General features: G+C 42.7%; 1 protein-coding gene across 2 annotated transcripts in view; it reads right to left on the bottom strand.

Annotated features, from left to right (window-relative positions):
• Positions 1 to 13,405, bottom strand: part of sult1st6 (sulfotransferase family 1, cytosolic sulfotransferase 6) — a 136,925-nt gene that overhangs the window by 109,476 nt on the left and 14,044 nt on the right. For both annotated transcript variants that reach the window (XM_081392131.1, XM_081392132.1), the window contains exons 12-15: positions 12,068 to 12,130; positions 11,869 to 11,931; positions 11,670 to 11,732; positions 10,077 to 10,139 (exon numbers count right to left, since the gene is read on the bottom strand). In XM_081392131.1, the coding sequence (XP_081248257.1) occupies positions 10,077 to 10,139; positions 11,670 to 11,732; positions 11,869 to 11,931; positions 12,068 to 12,130 (252 nt within the window). The remainder of the gene's footprint in view (positions 1 to 10,076; positions 10,140 to 11,669; positions 11,733 to 11,868; positions 11,932 to 12,067; positions 12,131 to 13,405) is intronic.

Genomic DNA, 13,405 nt, shown 5'->3' with positions numbered 1-13,405 from the left:
AGCAACCAAAATCCAAGGAGGGATATCTTCCATTCTGAAAGTCATAGAGGCATGGGAGTTGGTTTATATCATTCAGAGTGACAAGAAGCCTTTGCAGTTTCATCATTGGTATCTGCCAAGTCACTCCCTGGCAACCAAACAGAGGACCCTAGCAACCGTTTATCAAGACCCATGTCTCTGCATCAGAACATCATATAGAGATGGGGGTTGGCTCTTTTGTTTTGGTTGGGAAACAGTCTGTAAATTTCACCATGGTAACTTTGTATTCACACCCTAGCAACCGTTTACAGCCACCTAGCAACCATATTGCAACATAAAGAAGCCATATTTCAGCTCCACAACAGCGTACAGACATGGTTGTTGGCTCGTATGCGATCATGTACAACACCCTAGCAACCAAGTGCCGAATTTTGCCACTGCAAGCACCACTTCACATTTTCTTCAGGAAATGTACATTCTAGTTCTTCTTATTATTCCACACAAAAGTTTGGCGCGAAACTCGCCCCGCACCGTTTGTCTCAGACCCCTGAGTGAGGTGTCAAATCGACCGGCTCATTAAGAAGAGGTGTGCTATGACTTTTCTAAGCGATCGGGTGTACGATGTTCGCACAGCGGCCAAAAAAGCGGCCAAAAAAGTCCCATTGACTTTACATTGGGAGTTCTAAAAATATTTGAATCCCAACTGCCGTTTTCACACACACAGACTCCAAAGGGCCTGACACCCCTGCATCTCTCCCCCTCTCTCTCCCTCAGAGGATTTATATTATCAAGCAACCAATAAGTAATGGCCTAAAATCTTCATAGCCACACCCTAGCAACCAGTTTCAGCACCCTAGCAACCACTAAGAGCTCCCTAGCAACCACCCTAAACCAATAAATAATTAAAAAAAAAATTTTTTTACATTTTTTAAAGCAATATCACACTTGTAGCCTTGTGGTATTGCTCCATGCTTGTGCATATTCGGCCAAAGGCACGAGGCCGCAGGCCTCGTGCCATACTGAAGGCAGTCATTATTAAAGATTTTAAGAACTCTATAAAAACTCCATAGTAACCATCTTTGACAACTACCAACCACCTAGTAACACCATAGCAACTACCAAAAATACCTTAGCAACCACCCTAAACACCCTAGCAACGTCTAGAAACGCTCTAGTAACCACCTAAAATACCCTACCAACCACCCACAACACCCTAGCAACTGCCTAGCAACCACCCTGAACCCTCTAGCAACCGCCTAGCAACCACCCACAACAACCTAGCAACTGCCTAGCAACCACCCTGAACCCTCTAGCAACCGCCTAGCAACCACCCACAACAACCTAGCAACTGCCTAGCAACGCCCTAGCAACCACCCAGAATACCCTAGCAACCGCCTAGCAACACCATAACAACCACCCAGAACACCCTAGCAACTGCCTAGCAACGCCCTAGCAACCACCCAGAATACCCTAGCAACCGCCTAGCAACACCATAACAACCACCCAGAACACCCTAGCAACTGCCTAGCAACGCCACAGCAACCACCCAGAACACCCTAGCAACCGCCTAGCAACACCCTAGCAACCACCTAGCTACTGCCTAGCAACCACCCAGAACACCCTAGCAACGCCCTAGCAACCACCCAGAACACCCTAGCAACCACCTAGCAACCACCCAGAACACCCTAGCAGCTGCCTAGCAACGCCCTAGCAACCACCCAGAATACCCTAGCAACCGCCTAGCAACCACCCAGAACACCCTAGCAACCGCCTAGCAATGCCCTAGCAACCACCCAGAATACCCTAGCAACCGCCTAGCAATGCCCTAGCAACCACCCAGTACACCCTAGCAACCACCTAGCAACTGTCTAGCAACCAGCCAGAACACCCTAGCAACCGCCTAGCAACCACCCAGAACACCCTAGCAACACCCTAGCAACCACCCAGAACACCCTAGCAACCACCCAGAACACCCTAGCAACTGCCTAGCAACGCCCTAGCAACCACCCAGAATACCCTAGCAACCGCCTAGCAACACCATAGCAACCACCCAGAACACCCTAGCAACCGCCTAGCAACACCATAGCAACCACCCAGAACACCCTAGCAACTGCCTAGCAACGCCCTAGTAACCACCCAGAACACCCTAGCAACCACCAAAAATACCCTAGCAACCGCCTAGCAACCACCCAGAATACCATAGCAACTGCCTAGCAACCGCCTAGCAACCACCCAGAACACCCTAGCAACGCCCTAGCAACCACCCAGAATACCATAGCAACTGCCTAGCAACCACCCAGAACACCCTAGCAACGCCCTAGCAACCACCCAGAATACCCTAGCAACTTACTAGCAACCGCCTAGCAACCAGCCAGAACACCCTAGTAACTGCCTAGCAACACCCTAGCAACCACCCAGAATACCATAGCAACTGCCTAGCAACACCATAGCAACCACCCAGAACACCCTAGCAACCACCTAGCAACACCCTAGCAACCAACCAGAACACCTTAGAAACTGCTTAGCAACACCATAGCAACCGCCCAGAACACCCTAGCAACTGCCTAGCAACCACCATGAAAACCCTAGCAACTGCCTAGCAACCACCCAGAACACTCTAGCAACTGCCTAGCAACGCCCTAGCAACCACCCAGAACACCCTAGCAACCATTTAGAGCCACATATAAACCATATTGCAACATATAGAAGCTATATTTCAGCTCCACAACATTGTACAGACATGGTTGTTGGCTCGTATGCAATCATGTACAACACCCTAGCAACCGAGTGGAGAGTTTTGCCACTGCAAGCACCATTTCACATTTTCTTCAGGAAATGTACATTCTAGTTATTATTATTATTATTCTGGACAAAGTTTGGCGCGAAACTCGCCCCGCACCGTTTGTCACAGACCCATGAATGAGGTGTCAAATCGACCGGCTTATTGAGGAGAGGTGTGCTATGACTTTTATAAGCCATCGGGGGTGCGGTGTTCACCCCAGGGGCGAAAAAGCGGCCCAAAAAGTTCCATTGACTTAACATTGCGACGAACTTTGAGCACTCATAGCTCTGAGCCAGGATTTCGCAGAAACGTGTGATTTGCCACATTTGAAGAGGCTGACAGGCTCTGTAAGAACATACCTCACAATGGGGTAAAAGTTGCACCCCTGGGGGGCAGGAGCGTCCCAAAGTTGCCCCATTGACTTACTATGGGGAAGGAATGTCCCGTGAAACACACATGCTTTTCCTACTATGGTAAATTGCATAGGGATTTTGTAATGAACTTAGCTCTGGATCACAGTGTCATAGAGACAAGGGGGTGGGCTCATTTTACTCAGACGACCAATCAGTCTCTCAGGATCATTGTGAAGCTATCAAGCCACGCCCTAGCAACCATTTAGAGCACCTTAGCAACAAGTCCCATAGACTTCCATTGAAAGAGTTCAAAGGGATATCTCCGGACTGAATTGTCATAGAAACTTGAGGGTGGTCTCGTTTGACTTGGGGCAGCAAACAGCCAATCATGAATCACCTCAACTCTTCCTAGCCCCTCCCTAGCAACCATTGTCGAGCACCTTAGCAACCAAAATCCTAGAGGGATATCTTCCATTCTGAATGTCACAGAGGCATGGGAGTTGGTTTATATCATTCATAGTGACAAGAAGCCTTTGCAGTTTCATCATTGGCATCTGCCAAGCCACTCCATAGCAACCAAACAGAGTACCCTAGCAACCAAATTCCAAAGAGGGATATCTTCTATTCTGAATGTCACAGAGGCATGGGACTTGGATTATTTCATTTATGCTGACAAGCAGCCTTTGGAGTTTCATGATTGGCAGCTGCCAAGCTACTCCCTAGCAACCAAACAGAGTACCATAGCAACCGTTTAGCAAAACGTATATCTCTGCATCAGAACATCGTATAGAGATGGGATTTGGTTTATATCATTCATACTGACAAGAAGCCTTTGCAGTTTCATCATTAGCAGCTGCCAAGCAACTCCATAGCAACCAAACAGAGTACCCTAGCGACCATTTTACAAGACCTACATCTCTGCATCAGAATATTGTTTAGAGATGGTGGTTGGCTCATTAGTTTCAGTTGTGAAACAGTCTGTAAATATCACCATGGTAACTGTGTATTCACACCCTAGCAACCAGTTAGAGCCACCTAGCAACCATATTGCAACATGTCGAAGCCATATTTCAGCTCCACAACATCGTACAGACATGGTTGTTGGCTCGTATGCAATCATGTACAACACCTTAGCAACCGAGTGGCGAGTTTTGCCACTGCAAGCACCACTTCACATTTTCTTCAGGAAATGTACATTCTAGTTATTATTCTTATTCTTATTATTATTCTGGACAAAGTTTGGCGCGTAACTCGGCCCGCACCGTTTGTCACAGACCCCTGAGTGAGGTGTCAAATCGACCGGCTCATTGAGGAGAGGTGTGCTATGACTTTTCTAAGCGATCGGGTATACGATGTTCGCACAGCGGACGAAAAAGCGGCCAAAAAAGTCCCCATTGACTTTACATTGGGAGTTCTAAAAATATTTGAATCCCAACTGCCGTTTTCACACACACAGACTCCAAAGGGCCTGACACCCCTGCGTCTCTCCCTCTCTCTCTCCCTCAGAGGATTTAAGAGCTCCCTAGCAACCACCCTAAAACCAAAAAAAAATGTTTTTTAATTTTTTTGTATTTTTTAACGCAATATTACACTTGTGGCCTTGCGATATTGCTCCATGCTTGTGCTTATTCGGCCATAGTTCGTACTGAAGGCACTCGTTATTAAAGATTTTAATAACTCTATAAAAACTCCATAGTAACCATCTTTGACAACTACCAACCACCTAGTAACACCATAGCAACAAAACAAATACCTTAGCAACCATCCTGAACACCCTAGCAACGTCTAGAAACGCTCTAGTAACCATCAAAAATACCGTAGCAACCACCCAGAACACCCTAGCAACTGTCTAGCAACCCCCCAGAACACCTAGCAACTGCCTAGCAACCACCCAGAACACCCTAGCATCCACCCAGAATACTATAGCAACTGCCTAGCAACACCATAGCAACCACCCAAAACACCCTAGAAACCACCTAGCAACGCCCTAGCAACCACCAAGAATACCCTAGCAACCGCCTAGCAACCACCCAGAATACCCTAGCAACCGCCTAGCAACACCATAACAACCACCTAGAACACCTTAGCAACCATCTAGCAACGCCCTAGCAACCACCCAGAACACCCTAGCAACGCCCTAGCAACCACCAAGAATACCCTAGCAACCACCTCGCAACCGCCTAGCAACCACCCAGAATACCCTAGCAATCACCTAGCAACACCATAGCAACCACCCAGAATACCCTAGCAACCACCTAGCAACGCCCTAGCAACCACCCAGAATACCCTAGCAACCTAGCAACACCATAGCAACCACCCAGAATACCCTAGCAACCACCTAGCAACACCATAGCAACCACCCAGAACACCCTAGCAACTGCCTAGCAACTATCCAGAACACCCTAGCAACCGCCTAGCAACGCCCTAGCAACCTCCCAGAACACCCTAGCAACCACCCAGATTACCCTAGCAACCGCCTAGCGACACCATAGCGACCACCCAGAACACCCTAGCAACCGCCTAGCAACCACCCAGAACACCCTAGCAACTGCCTAGAAACCATCCAGAACACCCTAACAACCACCTAGCAACGCCCTAGCAACCTCCCAGAACACCCTAGCAACCACCCAGATTACCCTAGCAACCGCCTAGCGACACCATAGCAACCACCCAGAACACCCTAGCAACCGCCTAGCAACACCATAGCAACCACCCAGAACACCCTAGCAACCGTTTAGAGCCACATATAAACCATATTGCAACATATAGAAGCTATATTTCAGCTCCACAACATCGTACAGACATGGTTGTTGGCTTGTATGCAATCATGTACAACACCCTAGCAACCGAGTGGAGAGTTTTGCCACTGCAAGCACCACTTCACATTTTCTTCAGGAAATGTACATTCTAGTTATTATTATTATTCTGGACAAAGTTTGGCGCGAAACTCTCCCCGCACCGTTTGTCTCAGACCCCTGAGTGAGGTGTTAAATCGACCGGCTCATTGAGGAGAGGTGTGCTATGACTTTTCTAAGCTACAGCGGCCAAAAAAGCGGCCAAAAAAGTCCCATTGACTTTACATTGGGAGTTCTAAAAATATTTGAATCCCAACTGCCGTTTTCACACACACAGACTCCAAAGGGCCTGACACCCCTGCATCTCTCCCCCTCTCTCTCCCTCAGAGGATTTATATTATCAAGCAACCAATAAGTAATGGCCTAAAATCTTCATAGCCACACCCTAGCAACCAGTTTCAGCACCCTAGCAACCACTAAGAGCTCTCTAGCAACCACCCTAAACCAATAAATAATTAAAAAAAAAATTTTGTACATTTTTTAAAGCAATATCACACTCGTAGCCTTGTGGTATTGCTCCATGCTTGTGCATATTCGGCCATACTGAAGGCACTCATTATTAAAGATTTTAAGAAGAAAAAAGATTCTGAGAAAAAAGAATGCACTGGTGAGCTCAGCAACATAAAAAGGCCTGGAGGTCCACGGAAGACAACAGTGGTAGATGATCGCAGGATCCTCTCCATGGTAAAGAAAAACCCATTCACAACATCCAGCCAAGTGAAGGACACTCTCCAGTAGCTAGGCGTGTCATTGTCAAAGTCTACAATCTCACAAGAGCAAGAGGGTTCACCACAAGGTGCAAACCATTCATAAGCATCAAGAACAGAAAGGCCAGATTAGACTTTGCCAAAAAGCATCTAAAAAAGCCTGACCAGTTCTGGAAAAGCATTCTTTGGACGGATGAAACTAAGATAAACTTGTACCAGAGTGATGGGAAGAGAAGAGTATGGAGAAGGAAAGGAACTGCTCATGATCCAAAGCATACCAATGGTGGTGGTGGTAGTGTCATGGCATGGGCATGTATGGCTGCCAATGGAACTGGTTCTCTTGTATTTATTGATGTGACTGCTGACAAAAGCAGCAGGATGAATTCTGAAGTGTTTCGGTCAATATTATCTGTTCATATTCAGCCAAATGCTTCAGAACTCATTGGACGGCGCTTCACGGTGCAGATGGACAATGACCCGAGGCATACTGCGAAAGCAACCAAAGAGTTTTTTAAGGGGAAGAAGTGGAATGTTATGCAATGGCCAAGTCAATCACCTGACCTGAATCTGATTGAGCATGCTGAAGACAAAACTGAAGGGAAAATGCCCCAAGAACAAGCAGGAACTGAAGACAGTTGCAGTAGAGGCCTGGCAGAGCATCACCAGGGATGAAACCCAGCATCTGGTGATGTCTATGCGTTCCAGACTTCAGGCTGTAATTGACTGCAAAGTTTGATTTATGATAGTTAATCTCTCCCATTACTTTTGGTCCCATAAAAAGTGGGAGGCACATATACAAACTGTTGTAATTCCTACACCGTTCACCTGATTTGGATGTAAATACCCTCAAATTAAAGCTGAAAGTCTGCAGTTAAAGCACATCTTGTTCGTTTCATTTCAAATCCATTGTGGTGGTGTTTAGAGCCAAAAAGATTAGAATTGTGTCGATGTCCCAATATTTATGGACCTGACTGTATATGGGTAAATTATGGGTTAAATGGGAAGAAAAGGTTTTATCGTAAATTTACGGGTTACTGATGTCTGTTTCAATGGTGTTGATGTCCTCCTTTGGTTGCTGTGGATTTGTTTTTGGCGACCTGATGTCATCAAAACAAGCCATAAATAAATGTCACCCCTGAATTTGGCTAACATTAGATATTAAAGGAGAACTCCGGTCAATTTTAACATTGAGCTAATTTTTTTTTGTAAATTTGTAGCCAGCGCACATACCTGTATTTACTTCCTTTTTTCGGTCGAAGCCCACAGTAGTCGATTGTCGAGAGTCGAGAGTATGTGCGCTGGCTGAATTAACATCACTTTTATTCATATCTTTCACATCTACTGCAGTCAGATTCACCCGTGATCACTCTGAAAGAATCACTCACATGGCTGTGCACTTGTAATGACACATCAAGGATGTTAAGAGGCTAAAAGCAGGTTTAAAACGTGCCCCATTTAAGTCAACAGGGTGGAAATTTTAAAAAGAGTATAACACGGTGTAAGCAACACCGATTTTTGTCGTTCTCTGTCAAATTTACAAAAAAAATAAAAAATGAGCTCAATGTTAAAATTGACCGGAGTTCTCCTTTAACACAAAACACAAAGATATAAGCTGTGTCTGAAATCACTCCCTATCCACTATTTAGGGTGTCGGCCATTTTGTAGTGGTGTCCGAATTCTGAGTGAACGACATCATTCCCTACATTTGTTCACTACTTTTACCCACAATCCTCTCTGAACTAGAGCGTACATCCGATGTACACTTGCTGAAGCACAATTTCCCACAATCCAATGCGTAGAGGACTGAGCTCGCATGAAAGTCCGGGAGCGAGTGAGTTTAAACCAGAGATTACTTTACAACTTATCTTATTTCTGCTTTAACATTGATTTAATCCTTATTTTTAAATTTTTTATTATTATTAATCATTACTTGAATAAAACGTATTAAAATATTGAGAATATATAAATGACTTGTTAAAATGAAATGAAATATTAATAAGGTAATTTTTTTACCTTCATTTTTTTTTAATTAAAATATTATTTAGGCATTAAAACGATGTTTTTTAACTCGTTAAACTGTAAGGAATAGATGATAATTTGGTGGATGATTTGAAAAATATTCATTGATCATCTGTCATTCGAATGTAATCATAACAGTCGTCTGAAGCGCTCAATGACCCTGTCATCTGTGAGCGTGAGTTTAACAATTTCAATCGATGAAACTACAAAGCTGGCACAGAGGTATATACAAAATAGTCAATATGATTGTTGTTAATTTTATTTTATAAAGCAAGTAACATGTAAGATAAAAGGAGTTTTATCACGTGTGACAAAGCCTTTACTGCGACAGCTCCAGCTCTCCGACGCGTTGTGTAAACGTCAGCGTCCGAATTCACTCACTTACTTTCGTTCACTCCTTGCAGATATAGTGCACTCAAACGCCATACACTACTATATAGGGATTAGTAAATGAGTGAACGGTTTCAGACACAGCTATAAACATTCTAAGATAAAAAAACATTATAATCCAGTCATTTTAAGCCAAAATGGGGGTCAACCTAGGACGAATTGCAACAGAAGCAAACTAAACTAATTTTGTATCCTCAATATATCCTGAGTAAAAAAAAAAAAAAAAAAAAAAAAGCCCTGAAGAATATCATTTGGGATTATACATAAAGGAAGTAGTACTTTAAACCAGCCTTTATTAATTATTATTGCAGAGATGGGGTTTGGGGCTGGGTCCCGGGGACTGTTACTGAGGGTTCACTTTTTTATTTTACCTTCCTTTGTCTTCTGCATTTTCCTTACCCCTTCTCTCCTGTTCCCTCAGACTCATCTCCCAGAAACAGTCCCACAGACCCATCCCCAAACCTATATCTCTGCAATATTAAGTAATAAAGGCTGGTTTAAAGTACTTCCATCTATGTATTAATGCTCATGGGTAGCCTAAACAGGTTCCATTCAGACCTTACCATCAAGTCTTTTACTGTTATATGCCAACAAGACATTTTCACTTGGCTATACCCAATGTTTAGATCTGTTGTGGTATTTATGCAAATTAGCACATACATAATTAGATTATGCACCGTTTGCCCATGTTAACAACATTGTAAAAAACTTATAATTTTTTTGTTTGTCTTGATGCAAGTAATCAACTCAGTAATTCTCATGGTGATATACAGGTTAAAAATGTTACCCTAATCATGAGAAAAATAATGAATAGGCTATATTTGGGTCTTTCTAAACTTTCGCCTAAAGGGATTCTTCTGGGCTTTTTTTCCCTTACTCAGGACATATTCAGGATACAAAAATCAGTTGAATTTGCTTCTGTTGCAATTTGTCCTACCTTTTTTCATAAAACGACTTGACTAGTACATCTGTGTTTTCTTCAAATACTCACAATTCATAGTCTCTGCGTCCTCTCTGGCCAGTGGTAGAGAGTAATTCCCTGCTCTGCTGGTACCTGTACAGGAAAACAAGAGGGAGGAATTGGAGAGGTCAGTGTTCAGGAGCTTTGAGGCTAACTATTTGTTCGGTTCACATGACGTCACTGTAGCTTTGCGCCGCCATCTTTACGACCAACGGTCTCAGCAATGCCTGCAATATGTTGTGCAGTTGGCTGCAACAACAGTCGAAAGAGGAGCCTCGAATTGTTATTTTATTCTATACCAAAAGAAAAGGATAGAAGAGAGAATCATTTATTTAAAAGACTTGAAGTCTCATGTTGGTTTGTGGTTAATTATATTTCCATTATACTCTCAATGCCCAACATTATACAGACAGATATCGACAGATAATGTTTTTTCTTCATTTTATTTGTTGGATCTGTTTAAATGTTAAAGCACTTTATCATGGTAAGTTAGTAAGATTTGGAGTTGTTTTGAATATAACTCTGTCTGTCTGTTAGTTAATACCTACCTAAATCTAATAAATATTTTTCTGAAGTTCATAACGATATTGTCTTTGTCACATGCGCTTTAGATGTTATTTTGTGTAAGTAACGTTAGCTCTGCAGACGATGCATAATCTCAGCCTTAAAATGCATATTAAAGGACTAAGGTTAGTTCTTCCAAAAATTATAATTCTGCCGTCATTTACTCACCTTCATATGCAAATCCTTAAGTTTACTTTCCGTGGAAGACAAAGGGACATTTTTGAATATGTAGCCTAATGGAGACTCTTCTTGTCGATGTAATGAAAGTGAATGATTAACGTTAGCCTACTGGGGGCTGTCACGCAAAAAATAAATAAATAAATAAATAAATAATAAAAGACAAAACAAAACATCACAAAAGTATCATAAAAGTGATCTAATACGACTCGTCCGTTATGTTAGCTTTATGTGACGAACAAACTGCAATTTAAGTCGTTATATTATAATCACTGATGATCTTTACCTCTTGATAGCTTTTAATCGCAGCCAAATCGTGAGTGAATGATTTAATAAGATTTGACTCGAAATATTATTTCATTTAGATATGTGTGTGTATTAAACCTTCTCTATAATTGAACCTCTGTTCTTTCGGACAGATATGGCAGTCTTTTATGATATTCGGCTGATGTCTCTGGCTGTGCTGATGCTGGTGTCTCAGCTGGACTCTGCCAGTGCTGCTGTTCGGATTAGATAGATTCATTCATGCCAGCCGAACAGCTGCAGATTCATAGATTCATTCATGACATCGCCTCGACTCTCATGAACGCGCGCCATGAAGCTCTATGACTTAAGTATTTCTATATATATCATGAGAGGCCATAATAATGGACAAAAGAAAACTGGGGGTAACAAATAAGGATCGGAGCCTAAAATTGAAATTTTCTCCAGGTATCTCTGTCTCTCTCTCATTCAAACGGGCAGTTTGGGTGGCCATAACGGGCGAGTCGGTCGTAAATATGGCGGCGTTCTATTTGTAGTGACATAGGTGGCATCTATGAATTATCAAATTGAAGCACATATACTCTGTAACTCGCATCCCCAGTGTTTTCAAATACTCACAATTCATAGTCTCTGCGTCCTCTCTGGCCAGTGGTAGAGAGTAATTCCCTGCTCTGCTGGTACCTGTACAGGAAATCAAGAAGGGAGGAATTGGAGAGGTCAGTGTTCAGGAGCTTTGAGGCAAGTTCAAGTCTAAGTATTATCAAATTGAAGCACATCTACTCTTTAACTCACATGCCCAGTGTTTTCAAATACTCACAATTCATAGTCTCTGCGTCCTCTCTGGCCAGTGGTAGAGAGTAATTCCCTGCTCTGCTGGTACCTGTACAGGAAATCAAGAAGGGAGAAATTGGAGAGGTCAGAGTTCAGGAGCTTTGAGGCAAGTTCAAGTCTAAGTATTATCAAATTGAAGCACATCTACTCTTTAACTCACATGCCCAGTGTTTTCAAATACTCACAATTCATAGTCTCTGCGTCCTCTCTGGCCAGTGGTAGAGAGTAATTCCCTGCTCTGCTGGTACCTGTACAGGAAACAGGGTTTCCCCAGGTTTTATCACCCCAAATTTAAGACTTTTTTAAGACCTTTTTAAGACCACTTTAATGAAAATTAAGACCTACATCGCACACATTATGCAGTCGTAAAACACCAGATCAAATCCCAATAATGACTATTAGTAACAAATGTTTTAATTAAAAATACACTGCAAAGTGATGTTTTTGGTAAATATCAAACATTCATAACAATAAACAGATAAACTAACTTTTCAAATCGTCTTAGTAAAGTTTCTCAGTATTCAAATTGCTTCAACCATTGCTTCAGAGCGGTAGACAGATAGGTAAGAGATATATAGATCGTAGGGGTGCAACTGTTCACAAAATTCACGGTTCGGTTCAATACGATACACTTGTGTCACTGTTTGGTACGTTTTCGATACAGCAAAAAGAAATAAATGCCAGATAAAAAATTTTTTTATTATTATTTTACTTATTAAAACTAACACACTTTGACCAATGATGGAGCTATAATAGACTCTTCTTAGGAGCATAAACAAAACAGCTCCTTGGAAAAAAAATGAAATGTAACCTAATATTGTAGTAGTTATAAACAAAGGTCTATTTTTAGTTCAGATTAACATTTGAGGGCAGCAATTGTATTCATAATGTCAAAATAAAACCAACGTAACGTTACTTGAAAGCATTATAGCCTACTATTCCTGCCAAACTTCCATGGTTGCAGTTAGTGTTACTACAGTAAACCCATGGTGAATGTTGCTGATCTGTGGACTCTGGATAGTTCATTCATGGCACAATGTTTCTCCTGGTTTCCACGTCAGCGCTGTTTGATCCGTTAAAAACTGAGAAATGTGAATGTTTCTCACTAGATCTCGCAGCGATGTTATTACTTCAGTGGCGAATTCAAATGATTTATTTACTGGATCTCTTATTAGCGCTGTGTAACAGTGTCGCTTGATCAAGATCGGCTCGCGCTGCACTGGTCCAAACTGATAAGCGGTCCTTCAACCACACAATAACGAGTAGCCCAGTTTCGTTCCGCTTACATTACGTTTGCACATTTGATGTTGGACAATGTTGTGGTCGCGCCGGCGTCTCTTACATTATGAATGCGCTTGCCACGCGCAACGCGCCTACATTTGAAATAATGAAATTTTGGTCGGCAGGAAAAATGGTCCAACGAACCGTTCGGTTTGAAAATGCGTACACTGAACCGAACGACACTTCCCCATGATGTCTCTCCTCTCGACTGATTGATTAGAATGTTGATCAATTGCCGCCGG

Source organism: Scardinius erythrophthalmus, assembly GCF_964197995.2.
Source record: "Scardinius erythrophthalmus genome assembly, chromosome: 18".
Classification (NCBI taxonomy): Eukaryota; Metazoa; Chordata; class Actinopteri; order Cypriniformes; family Leuciscidae; genus Scardinius; species Scardinius erythrophthalmus.
The sequence above is the reverse complement of the archived record's forward strand: the minus strand, read 5'-3'. Positions and strand labels throughout refer to the sequence as shown.